Source organism: Melanerpes formicivorus, unplaced genomic scaffold (assembly GCF_026170545.1).
Source record: "Melanerpes formicivorus ecotype bairdi unplaced genomic scaffold, bMelFor1.0.p_v2 SCAF_46, whole genome shotgun sequence".
In the NCBI taxonomy this organism is placed as follows: Eukaryota; Metazoa; Chordata; class Aves; order Piciformes; family Picidae; genus Melanerpes; species Melanerpes formicivorus.
Window position 1 is genome coordinate 234,686 of NW_027142398.1, and position 12,968 is coordinate 247,653.

The 12,968-nt window shown below is 58.3% G+C and overlaps 1 protein-coding gene across 6 annotated transcripts in view; it reads left to right on the forward strand.

Annotated features, from left to right (window-relative positions):
- The first annotated feature begins 4,751 nt into the window (after positions 1-4,751).
- Positions 4,752-12,968, forward strand: part of CUNH6orf89 (chromosome unknown C6orf89 homolog) — a 34,334-nt gene continuing 26,117 nt past the window's right edge. For 3 of the 6 annotated variants that reach the window (XR_010989882.1, XR_010989883.1, XM_068159467.1), the window contains exons 1-2: positions 4,752-4,820; positions 12,048-12,255. Coding sequence is in view for 4 of the 6 variants with exons in the window: in XM_068159467.1 (XP_068015568.1) it covers positions 12,067-12,255 (189 nt within the window). In the remaining 2 variants the exon portion in view is untranslated. Of the gene's footprint in view, positions 4,821-8,210; positions 8,349-9,702; positions 10,434-11,292; positions 11,723-12,047; positions 12,256-12,968 lie in introns of those variants that run through there. The other 3 variants (XM_068159468.1, XM_068159470.1, XM_068159469.1) reach the window with 3 other exon arrangements.

The window sequence follows — 12,968 nt, forward strand, 5'->3', positions numbered from 1 at the left end:
TAAACCATGGGACTAAGCCCCATGTTCAATCCTCTCCTGAACACCTCCAGGGGTGGGGACTCCACCACCTCCCTGGGCAGCGCATCCCAATGGCTAACAACTCTCTCTGGGAAGAACTTTCTCCTCACCTCCAGCCTAAACCTCCCCTGGCACAGCTTGAGACTGTGTCCTCTTGTTCTGGTGCTGCTTGCCTGGGAGAAGACACCAACCCCCTCCTAGCTACAACCTCCCTTCAGGGAGTTGGAGAGGGCAAGAAGGTCTCCCCTGAGCCTCCTCTTCTGCAGGCTAAGCAACCCCAGCTCCCTCAGCCTCTCCACCCAGGGCTGTGCTCCAGACCTCTCCCCAGCTTCATTGCCCTCCTCTGGATCTGTGCTTTTATCCCTTATGAATTTCATAGACTCATAAAGTAGTTTGGGTTGGAAGGGACTTTGAAGACCATCCAGCTCCAATCGGCTTCCCAGGACAGCAAGGCCCGAGCAATCTCTGTCTGATTCCACTAGAAATCTCATCTGGAGAGAAAGATTGAGCTTGTATACAAAAGTCTTGTATAAACCAGGCCAAACCAGCCCAAACCTTCCCCCCACCCCCTGCTCCAAACTTGAGAATTGATTATTTTTGTTTTTCACTGCCAGGGTGAGAGGAACACCAGGAAGGCAAAAAAAGAAGGTGGGAAAGCAGGGTCAGTGCATTGCATTTGGAAGCATCCTTCACCTTCAATAATTCCTGATCCCAGCAGTAGGATCCCTGCCAGAATCAAAGGGACCTCTCATTTCACAGAGCCCCAGCATGGGCTGCCCAGGGAGGTGGTGGAGTCCCCACCCCTGGAGGTGTTCAAGAGAGGATTGGATGTGGCACTTGGTGCCATGGTTTAGTAGTCAGGAGGTGATGGGTGACAGCTTGGACTGGATGATCTTTGAGGTCTTTTCCAGCCATATTGATTCTGTAGTGAGGTTTGGAAGGGACCTCTGGGCATCATCCAGTCCAACCCCCCTGCTCCAGCAGGGCTCCCCCAGCAGCTTGCCCAGGGGCACAGTGCCCAGGGGGGGTTGGAAGCTCTCCACCCCAGGAGACTCCACAACCTCTCTGGGCAGCCTGCTCCAGGCTCCAGCAGCCTCACCCCAAACAACTTTCTCCTCCTGCTCAGCTCCAACTTCCTGGCTGCCACTTTGTGCCCCTTGCCCCTTGTTCTGACCCTGGGCACCCCTGAGCAGAGCCTGCCCCCAGCCTCTTGCCCTCCACAGCTCCTTTAGCTCTTGCTGAGCATCGCTCAGCTGCCCTCTGGGGCTGCTCTTCTCCAGGCTCTCAGCCCCAGGGCTCTCAGCCTTTGCTGCTCCCAGAGCTGCTCCAGGCCCCTCAGCAGCTTTACATCCCTCAGCTGGACTCTCTCCAGCAGTTCCCTGTCTCTCTTGAAGTGGGGAGCCCAGAGCTGGACTCAGTACTCCACTTGTGGCCTGACAAAAGCAGAGTAGAGTGGGAGGAGAACCTTCCTTGACCGGCTGGCCACACTTTTCTTCATGCCCCCCAGGACACCCTTGGCTTTTTGGCCACAAGGGCACCTTGCTCGCTCATGGGGAGCTTGCTGTTCCCCAGCACTCTCAGGCCCTTCTCTGTAGAGCTGCTTCCCAGCAGGTCCTTCCTCACCTATACTGCTGCAGGGTTTTATTCCTCCCTAGGGGCAGGACCCTACACTTGCCCTGGTTGAACTATTTGCAAGCTGTTAAATGCTGCTCCCCCCTCCCCCCCAACGTTTGGAGGAGGATCAAGGTCTGAGACATTGCTAGCAATGGGGGGAATGTGGATTTGTTTGGACCACAGGAATTCCCTTTAAATGAGGTTGTTTCCCTCTGTAATTCCTGAAGGGAATTCAAATAGCTGCCCCAGCCAAGCCATGACTGCAGAAGATCTCAGCTACCAGCCCAAAGTCACTAAGCATTTAAAACCCTCTCACTTTGATGTGTCCACCATGAAAGCAGAGAACTTGGACGAGCTCCTGAAGAGCTGGAACAAAGCAGCAGCCAAAACTTTCAGTACTCCAGCCACACCAGCTCTTGGGTCTCCCCCCAGGGTTTCAGCCCCTTTCCCTCAGAAGTGAGCAAAATGGGGGTGTGGAGAGCATCCCACTTCCCATGCTGGGATTGATGGGGCAGGAAATCCAAACCTGGTACAAGGAAATCCTTTTGCTCCCAGTGTTTAATTAAACTGCAGAATTCATCACCCTGGGAAGTTGTTGAGTCCAAGAACATAAACAAGAGACCAGAGAGATACCAAACCCACTGCTCGCAGCCCTAACCAGCTCAAAGGCCTTTAATTGCAGTTAGGGACTGAAGCCCAGCCCTGAGAGCTGGGTGAGGCTGAGGGGTGGCTCTGAGGACCTGAAATTGTGCCAGGGGAGGGTTAGGTTGGAGATTAGGAACAACTTCTTCGAGGCAAAAGTGGTCAGGGGCTGGCAGTGGCTGCCCAGGGAGGTGGTGGAGTTCCCCATGCCTGGAGGTGTGCAAGCAAGGTGTGGCCATGGCACTTGGGGCCATGGTGGGGTTGGGTTGATGTTGGACTGGATGATCTTAGAGGCCTTTCCCAGCTAAAACAACTCTTTGATTCTATGGTTCCCAGCCTTCTACTTCTGGAAGCATTTTTAGGGGGTTAACAGCCCATGTGTCACCCTAGCTGCAGGAATGGGCATCTGTGTCCCCCTGGGGCTCGGGGTAAGTGGGGTTCAGAGGGGTGTGTCTTAGGGAGCACAAGGGCAGCTCAGCAGAGCTGGAGGAGCTGAATGGGACAGATGGGGTTGTAGGGAGTGAGGAGTGAGTGCTGGGGAGGGGGATGCTGGGGACTTGTGGCTGGAGGGGGTGCTGTGGCATCCGGCTGTGAAGGGCTTTGGAGGTGCTGGGGAGCTCTCAGGGTTGCTGTAGGCTCAGGCAGGTCCTGGAGGGTGTTCTTAAGGTTACTGGGGAGGAGTGTCTGAAGGTGCTAAGGGTTCAGGTGACTGTTACAAGGTTAGTGATGGGGCAGGTGGGTGCTGTGGTCTCAGGCAGGTGCCATGAGAGGGTTTTAAGGTTAGCAGGGGGATGCCTGAGGGTGCTGGGTGAGTGTCTGAAGGTAATGGGGGGGTGTTCCATGCAGGTGTGTGCAGGGGTTCTCAATGTGTTCATGGGCTCAGGGGGGTCTGAGGGTCCTGGAGTGGGGTCAGACTGGTGCTGGGGGGCTGAGAGGGGGTCTGGGGGGGAGGCCGGGCTGGTGTGGGGGGTTCAGGAAGTCTGAGGAGGGTCAGGCTGGTGCTGGGGGGCTGAGAGGGGATCTAGGGGGGTCAGGCTGGTGCTGGGCAGCTAAGAGAGGATCTAGGGGGGTGGGGCTGGTGCTGGGGAGCTAAGAGAGGATCTAGGGGGGTCAGGCTGGTGCGGGGGAGCTAAGAGAGGATCTAGGGGGGTCGGGCTGATGCGGGGGAGCTAAGAGAGGATCTAGGGGGGTCAGGCTGGTGCGGGGGAGCTAAGAGAGCATCTAGGGGGTTCGGGCTGATGCGGGGGAGCTAAGAGAGGATCTAGGGAGGGTCGGGCTGGTGCGGGGGAGCTAAGAGAGGATCTAGGGGGGTCGGGCTGGTGCGGGGGAGCTAAGAGAGCATCTAGGGGGGTCACGCTGGTGCTGGGGAGCTAAGAGAGGATCTAGGGGTTCAGGCTGGTGCGGGGGAGCTAAGAGAGGATCTAAGGGGGTCAGGCTGGTGCGGGGGAGCTAAGAGAGGATCTAGGGGGGTCGGGCTGGTGCTGGGGAGCTAAGAGAGGATCTAGGGGGGTCGGGCTGGTGCTGGGGAGCTAAGAGAGGATCTAGGGGGGTCGGGCTGGTGCGGGGGAGCTAAGAGAGGATCTAGGGGGGTCAGGCTGGTGCGGGGGAGCTAAGAGAGGATCTAGGGGGGTCAGGCTGGTGCTGGGGAGCTAAGAGAGGATCTAGGGGGGTCAGGCTGGTGCGGGGGAGCTAAGAGAGGATCTAGGGGGGTCAGGCTGGTGCGGGGGAGCTAAGAGAGGATCTAGGGGGGTCGGGCTGGTGCGGGGGAGCTAAGAGAGGATCTAGGGGGGTCGGGCTGGTGCGGGGGAGCTAAGAGAGGATCTAGGAGGGTCAGGCTGGTGCGGGGGAGCTAAGAGAGGATCTAGGGGGGTCGGGCTGGTGCGGGGGAGCTAAGAGAGGATCTAGGGGGGTCGGGCTGGTGCGGGGGAGCTAAGAGAGGATCTAGGGGGGTCGGGCTGGTGCGGGGGAGCTAAGAGAGGATCTAGGGGGGTCAGGCTGGTGCGGGGGAGCTAAGAGAGGATCTAGGGGGGTCAGGCTGGTGCGGGGGAGCTAAGAGAGGATCTAGGGGGGTCAGGCTGGTGCGGGGGAGCTAAGAGAGGATCTAGGGGGGTCGGGCTGGTGCGGGGGGTTCGGGAAGTCTGAGGAGGGTCAGGCTGGTGCTGGGGGGCTGAGAGGGGGTCTGGGGGGGTCGGGCTGGTGCGGGGGGGTGTGCATGGGGGTCCGAGGGTGCTAGGCAGGGGCGGAAGGTAGGGAGGAGGCCATGCAGGTGCTGCGGGGCTGCTCTCCAGGCGCCCAGGGCTCAGGTGGGTGCTGGGGGAAGGGTCTCAGAGGTCCGGCGCGGGGGTGCCGCCACGCCCGGGGCGCGGGGCTGGGCCGAGCCGAGCCAGCCCGAGCCGAGCCAGCCCGAGCCGAGCCCAGCCCTCGCCTCGCCTCTCCTCGGCGCGGCGGAAGCAGGAAGCGGCGGCCCGGGCCGGCCCCCCGCGCCCCGCCTCCATCGCGGGCGGGAGGAGCCCGGAGCCGGGCGGCGGAGCGGGGCGGCCGCCGGGGTGAGGCCAGGGGCGGTGGAGGCGGGGGGTGGGGGGTGGGGGGAAACGGGGCGGGGGGGAGCCCCGCGGCTGGCCTCGGCCCCTCACGGTGCAGCCGGGGCCGGGAGGGGCTGCCTGAGCCCTGCTGGGGGAAGGGCTGCAGGGCTCCAGCCAGGGCCTTGCCGGGAGCACAGCTTGGGGGGGGGGGGGGGGCTGTTGTCTGCTTCATTTTAGCGATTTAAACCCAATAAACCTCCCGGGGGGCGGGGGGGAGCTCCTGTGGCGGGGAGGTGCGCGGGCGGTGCGGGGCGCAGGCAGCTGGGAGGGCATCAGAGCAGCTGGGAGGGCATCAGAGCAGCCCACAGAACCGAGGGGCTGGGGGGCAGGCAGCTGGGAGGGCATCAGAGCAGCTGGGAGGGCATCAGAGCAGCCCACAGAACCCAGGGGCTGGGGAGCAGGCAGCTGGGAGGGCATCAGAGCAGCTGGGAGGGCATCAGAGCAGCTCACAGAGGGGCAGGCAGCTGGGAGGGCATCAGAGCAGCTGGGAGGGCATCAGAGCAGCTCACAGAGGCGAGGGGCTGGGGAGCAGGCAGCTGGGAGGGCATCAGAGCAGCTCACAGAACCCAGGGGCTGGGGGGCAGGCAGGCAGGCAGCTGGGAGGGCATCAGAGCAGCTGGGAGGGCATCAGAGCAGCTCACAGAGCCGAGGGGTTGGGGGGCAGGCAGCTGGGAGGGCATCAGAGCAGCTCACAGAGCCGAGGGGTTGGGGGGCAGGCAGCTGGGAGGGCATCAGAGCAGCCCACAGAGCCGAGGGCCTGGGGAGCAGGCAGCTGGGAGGGCATCAGAGCAGCCCACAGAACCCAGGGGCTGGGGGCCAGGCAGCTGGGAGGGCATCAGAGCAGCCCACAGAGCCGAGGGGCTGGGGGGCAGGCAGCTGGGAGGGCATCAGAGCAGCCCACAGAACCCAGGGGCTGGGGGGCAGGCAGCTGGGAGGGCATCAGAGCAGCCCACAGAACCCAGGGGCTGGGGGGCAGGCAGCTGGGAGGGCATCAGAACAGCCCACAGAACCCAGGGGCTGGGGGGCAGGCAGCTGGGAGGGCATCAGAACAGCCCACAGAACCCAGGGGCTGGGGAGCAGGCAGCTGGGAGGGCATCAGAGCAGCTGGGAGGGCATCAGAGCAGCCCACAGAACCGAGGGGTTGGGGGGCAGGCAGCTGGGAGGGCATCAGAGCAGCCCACAGAACCGAGGAGCTGGGGGGCAGGCAGCTGGGAGGGCATCAGAGCAGCTCACAGAACCCAGGGGCTGGGGGGCAGGCAGGCAGCTGGGAGGGCATCAGAGCAGCCCACAGAGCCGAGGGGTTGGGGGGCAGGCAGCTGGGAGGGCATCAGAGCAGCCCGCAGAGCCGAGGGGCTGGGGGGCAGGCAGCTGGGAGGGCATCAGAGCAGCTCACAGAACCCAGGGGTTGGGGGGCAGGCAGCTGGGAGGGCATCAGAGCAGCTCACAGAACCGAGGGGCTGGGGGGCAGGCAGCTGGGAGGGCATCAGAGCAGCCCACAGAACCCAGGGGCTGGGGAGCAGGCAGCTGGGAGGGCATCAGAGCAGCTCACAGAGCCGAGGGGCTGGGGGGCAGGCAGCTGGGAGGGCATCAGAGCAGCTGGGAGGGCATCAGAGCAGCTGGGAGGGCATCAGAGCAGCTGGGAGGGCATCAGAGCAGCCCACAGAACCCAGGGGCTGGGGGGCAGGCAGGCAGCTGGGAGGGCATCAGAGCAGCTGGGAGGGCATCAGAGCAGCCCACAGAACCCAGGGGCTGGGGGGCAGGCAGGCAGCTGGGAGGGCATCAGAGCAGCCCACAGAGCCGAGATCATCACTTCCCATCACTGCCTGCCTCTGCGAGCACAGGGCTGGCTGATGAGGATGTGCTGTCGCTGGGTATCGGCGTTTCACTCTCATGATCGATACCTTCCCCCTCCCCCCCAGCCCGGAGTTGTTTAGGGTTACCTTCATTTCCCTTTTTAACACCCGACAGTGATTTGTTTACATTTTACGTTAGGCATCTCCTCAAAGTGCCACACAGGTTCCTTTCCCTCTGAAAGGTTCCTCTGGCAGCAGAGTTGGGCTCTCAGCCTTTGCCCTGCTGGAGCCTGGGTCCATGGCTTGGCTGTAGCTGGGGGGGAGCTGAGCACCGGGGAGGAGGAAACCCTTCAGGCCAAGAGGCTCTGCTGCTTGTGGAGAGAGCTGCAGCTTCCTCCTGGGGTGGGTTGGAGTTCATCAAAGCCCAGCAAGAACATCTGGGTGCCCAGCCGAAGAGGCCTGGCTCTGTCTGCAAGGGAATAAGGCTTGCTCAGGATCCCTGTGTCACAGCCAAGAGGGTACAGTAGCCTGTTGTTATGATTTTGTCGGTTGTATTGTGGTGATAGGAAGGGAAATAAATGGCTTGTTATTTGTTTTTTAAGGCCTCCTGTGTGCTCAGAACAATGCAGGAGCCCCAGTGCCTTATCTCCTAGCTGAGGACAGGGCTTAGCCTGGAGTTTATCGAGGAGCTGAGTTGGGGTTTGAACGTCTGTGGCTTCCAGGGGTTGTGCCTGCAGAGGTGTTTGAGAGTTGAAGAGACTGTAGCCCACTCAGGGAGAGCTGGGCTGGATCTCAGCGTGTTCTTGTAGTAGGATGCTTCTGCTGCTTGGAAAGGGGAGGGGGAAATCCCCGTGTCTGACAGTGCCTCTGAAGGGATAATTGGTGTAAGTCGTTCCAGGCACATCCTGCGAGCAAGGGGAAGCTCGCTGGCTCTGCTGGAACTGGGCACGGGAGAGCTCCACAGGCAGAAGCTTTGGCACAGGGCAGCCAGGGAAAGGAGGATAACCTTTCTGACCATTTAGCACACCAGTTGCAGCATCAAGGCAACTGGAGGGATCATAAAAGCTGGGAGGGGGGGGGGGGGGAAAGCATTTAATACCCTACAGATGTGCTGGCCCTGGCTTGGTATGTGAATCAGGGTGTTACATAAATGAAAGGGTAAAGCAATGCATTGTTTGTCAGAGAGTCAAGAGCCTGCCAGGTGCTTTACAGATGAGAAGAATAAGTCCCTGCCTCAGAGAGCTTAGGATCCTCGGTGAGATATTATTGATCAACCCATGGGGCTGCTCAGATGGAGAGATCTGGGACAAATACTTGCATGGAGCGCAAGGAATGTGGTTAGAACGGGGCCAGGAGCTAATTAAGCTGGCACTGTAGTGCATCATGTTCTCATTGTGTGCTTGGGGGTTAGGTTTTAATTTGGCATTTGACCCCTTTGTGGTGTTTCTAAGGCTGTGGCTAGGAAATTCGACACTAATGTTAATACAACATCTGACATTGCACTGCTTGAGCTGGATGCTCAGGCAGCTGCTGACCAAACACGTTTGGGGGGGGGTGGGGTGGGGGGGAGTTGTTTTTCAGCCAGATCATTTTCCTGGTCTGATTCACCATGTGACCATGTAAACAAATGTGCAAGAGCAGAGCAGGGAGCTGGGAGAAGATCAGCAATGGCTGAGGCTGCTAGTCCTGTCAAAGAAAGGTTTGGTGGTTTGGTTGCTTTTATCCTGAAACCCACTTCTCTTTTTTTCTCCTGTTCTGACATGTAGGAGCCCTTGGTTTCAGGAGGAGAGCTGGCAGCCAGTTCTCTAAAGGCAAATCAGGTTTCATGCTTGGTTGCCTAACAGGAGAATCTTCTTTATCTGCCTTTCTGAGACCCCCACCCCGAGTACTGCCTCCAGTTCTGGTGTCCCCAGCATGAGAAGGACACAGAGCTGCTGGAGTGAGTCCAAAGGAGGCCACAAAGATGCTCCAAGGGCTGGAGCAGCTCTGCTGTGAGCACAGGCTGAGGGAGCTGGGGCTGTGCAGCCTGGAGAGGAGAAGACTCCAGGGGGACCTTAATGCTGCCTGCCAGGACTTGAAGGGATCCTGCAGGAAGGCTGCAGAGAGACTTTCCATGAGGGGGTCTGGAGACAGGCCAAGGGGGAATGGTTTGAAGCTGAGGGAGGGCAGGGTTAGACTGGAGCTGAGGAAGAAGTTCTTGAGTTCAAGGGTGATGAGACTGGAATAGGCTGCCCAGGGAGGCTGTGCATGCCTCCTTGCTTGGGGGTGTTGAAGGCCAGCTTGGATGAGACCTTGAGCAGCTGAGTGTAGCTGCGAGGTGTCCCTGCCCATGGCAGGGAGGTTGAAGTAGAGGAGCTCTGAGGTCCCTTCCTGAGCCATTCTGTGATTCCTTGATCTCTACACACATTTATGGCTGACCTTTCCTGTGGGAGCATCCAGAGGGAGTTAGCTCAGAGCCAGTCTGAGCCTAGGCAGAGTGTTACACTGCTCAGCTCCTTCTCTGGTGAGCAGAATGGATCTGAGCTTTTGGAATGCAGGCTGAGCTGCTGGGACTGTGCAGGGAAGACCTTGGGAAGCAGTTCCACAGTTCTTGCAGCACAGGCTTCAGAGTGGTGGGCTGGGAGAGGCAGCAGGCTGGATCTGTGAGCTGGTTCCTGTGTCAGGTAGCATTTGGAGAGAAAGGGAGATGGATTCCCCTCTCTGCTGGGAGCTGGCTGCATCCCTCCTGCTGCTTCTCTCTGTAAATGCTGCTCCTCAGGCTGTGCTTTCAGGGCTGACCTCTTGCCTCCCCCCAAAGCTTCAGCTGTCCTCCCAGTTTGATCCAGGTTAGAGTTTTCCCAGCTCAGAAACAAGAAGCAAGCCAAGGCCCTCACAGATGCTCCCTTTCCCCCAGCAGTGCTTTTCTGAGGTGAAAGATCTCTCTGACAATGGGATTCCCACGTTGGCAGCTAGGAACTCATCCAGCAATTTCTTTACCTCTTTTCTTCAGCCCATCTGCTGCTCTTGGTCCTGCAGAGGCCTTTGTGGTGGGCAGGGGGAGTGGTAGAGAAGCACAGTTCTCTTTCCCTTTCTTTTTCCTTTTTGCCTCTTGATTGCTCACAGAAATTGTTCTGGTTGGGAAAGACCTCTAAGATTTAAGATGGAGTGGTTGGAGGGAGGCCAGAGGAGGCCACAAAGATGCTCCAAGGGCTGGAGCAGCTCTGCTGTGAGCACAGGCTGAGGGAACTGGGGCTGTGCAGCCTGGAGAGGAGAAGACTCCAGGGGGACCTCAGAGCTGCCTGGCAGCACCTGAAGGGATCCTGCAGGAAGGCTGCAGAGAGACTTTCCATGAGGGTGTCTGGAGACAGGACAAGGAGGAATGGTTTGAAGCTGAGTAGGAAGAAGTTCTTCAGTCTGAGGGTGGTGAGACACTGGAATGGGTTGCCCCAGGGAGGTTGTGGTTGCCTCCTCTCTGGAAGTGTTCAGGGCCAGGTTGGATGAGGCCTTGTGCAACCAAGTCTAGTTGAGAGGTGTCCTTGCCCATGGCAGGGGGGTTGGAGTGGATGATCTCTGAGGTCCCTTCCAACCTGAGCCATTCTGTGATTTGAGTCCAACCATTCTTTAACTCTACCAAGGTTGGTGCTAAACCATATCCCTCAGCACCACATCTCTGCCTCTTTAAAACACCTCCAGGGATGGGAGAGTCAACCACCAACCACCTCCCTGGGCAGAAACTTCCATGAAGAAGCTTATTCTGCTCTCCAAAACTAAGCCTCCCCTGGTGCAACTCGAGGCCATTTCATAGGTGAGCTCTCAACAAGCTAGAATAGGATAGAATAGAATTAACCAGCTTGGAAAAGACTTTCAAGATCATTGAGTCCAGCCTCTCACCCAACACCATCTGATCAACTCAACCATGGCACCAAGGACCTCATCCAGTCTCCTCCTAAACACCTCCAGGGATGGGGACTCCACCACCTCCCTGGGCAGCACATCCCCAGGGCCAATCTCTCCTGCTGGGAAGAATTCCTTCCTCACCTCAAACCTAAACCTCCCCTTGCACAGCTTGAGACTGTGTCCCCTCAGCCCATGCACCCAAAATGCCTGATGTTCTCACCACAGAGCTCAGCCTGTTAGGAGTGAGGTAAGATGAAACCCTGGGGAATCCAGCTTACTTTAAGGCAACAGAGAGAGTTGTTGGCCTTTGGAATGTGCTGCCCAGGGAGGTGGTGGAGTCCCCATCCCTGGAAGTGTTCAAGAGGGGATTGGGGATGTGGCACTTGGTGCCATGGTCTAGTAGTCATGAGGTGTTGGGTGACAGGTTGGACTTGATGATCTTTGAGGTCTTTTCCAACCTTGTTGATTCTATGATTATCCTCTTGTTCTGGTGCTGGGTGCCTGGGAGAAGAGCCCAACCCCCACCTGGCTCCAACCTCCCTGCAGGGAGCTGGAGAGAGCAAGAAGGTCTCCCCTGAGCCTCCTCTTCTGCAGGCTAAGCAACCCCAGCTCCCTCAGCCTCTCCTCCCAGGGCTGTGCTCCAGACCCCTCCCCAGCTGTGTTGCCCTTCTCTGGACACCTTCCAGCAGCTCAACCTCTTTCCTGACCTGAGGAGCCCAGAGCTGGCCACAGGACTCCAGGTGTGGCCTCAGCAGTGTTTGCCCGTTGCAATTTCAGGGGCGGGAGGGAAGCAGCTCGCTGTCAAATGCCATTTCCTCTCCTCTGGCATTCCCAGCCCTGCAGTGTTGAGTTACTTTGTGTCCCTGCATGTGAGTGACCCTGCGGGCGAACTCGAGGTGCGCCGTAGGGGCTGCTGCGGCTGCGGCTGCCGGCGGAGCAGGGCTGCTCTCCACGCTGCTGTTACTCAATCAGCTCTTGGCCTGGACCTTAGGTTGCGAAAACCTCGACAAATTGTAAACTGTTGAACTTTGCCCCACACCTTCTGTTCCTTCCTCTGTCCTCCTCCCGCTGCTGACAGAGGCTTTAATGGAAACAAATCTCTGGTCAGGTAAGCGACCGAAGCGGCAGCGCAGGGAGAGCTTCAGCCCGGCCGCTGCCCTGGGATCAGCAGCTTTGTGTCGCTGCCTCTTGCACTTGGTGAGCAATCCCCACATGGGCTGGGTTGGTTTGGAGGAGATGAAGAAATGGAGTTTCCCTGATTTCTGGGGGTGGGGGGCTTTGTTCATTTCCATAAGCTGGGAATCTGGGCTGCTGCTTCTCCTGTCAGGACATTTCAACACTGCTTTCGTCCCCGGCAGAGACTATTTGGACTGGAGCTAAATATCGTGGCTTTGTGAAGAGGTTTGCCTCAGAGCTTCCCTCCTTGCCTAGACACCACGAGGTTCCTGCCCTGCCTGCAGGGCTGCTGCTGGGCTGTGTGGCTGCAGCGTGCTTGCTGTTAACCCCCCGGGTCTCTCCGCAGGGCTTTGTGAGCGGAGGCCATGGAGCTCTCAGCCAACGAGCTCAGCATTTACGACAAGCTCTCAGAGACAATCGACCTGGTGAGGCAGACAGGCCACCAGTGTGGGATGTCAGAAAAAGCCATTGAGAGGTTCATCAAGCAGCTCTTGGAAAGAAATGAGCCCCAAAGGGGCCCTCCACGCTACCCTGTCTTAGTGCTTCTCTACAAGGTAAGGTGTCTCTGTGTGTGCACAGATCATTCAGGGGGGGAGTGGAGGGAGGGCAGGTCCTCCTCCTGCAGCTGAGCCTTTTATTTCATAGAATCAATAAGGTTGGAAAAGACCTCAGAGATCAGCAAGTCCAACCTATCACCCAACACCTCCTGACTAACTAACCCATGGCTCCAAATGCCACATCCAAGCCTTTTCTGAACACCTCCAGGGATGGGGACTCCACCACCTCCCTGGGCAGCACATCCCAAGGGCCAATAACTCCTTCTGGAAAGAACTTTCTCCTCACCTCAGAACAGAAGCTGAAAGTTCAACTTCCCAGTTTCCTGTTCTCCTGCCTCATTTCACAGCTTTTTATTGGACAGGAGGAAGAAAGCTTCTTTTTTTTTGTCCCTTTTTCCCCCAAATGAAACCCACTGTGATGATTTTGTGAAGATGACACTGAGAGATTCCTGACTCTTGTGCCAGTGGGAAGCTTGGCATCCCTGGGGCTGAAAGGATAGAATGAACCAGGTTGGAAAAGACCTTCAAGTCCAACCTCTCCCCCAGCACCATCTGATCAACTCAACCATGGCACCAAGGGCCTCAGCCAGGCTCTTCCTAAACACCTCCAGGGATGGGGACTCCACCACCTCCCTGGGCAGCACATCCAATGGCCAATTGCTCTCTCTATGAAGAATTTCTTCCTAACATCTAGTTTAAACCTCCCCTGG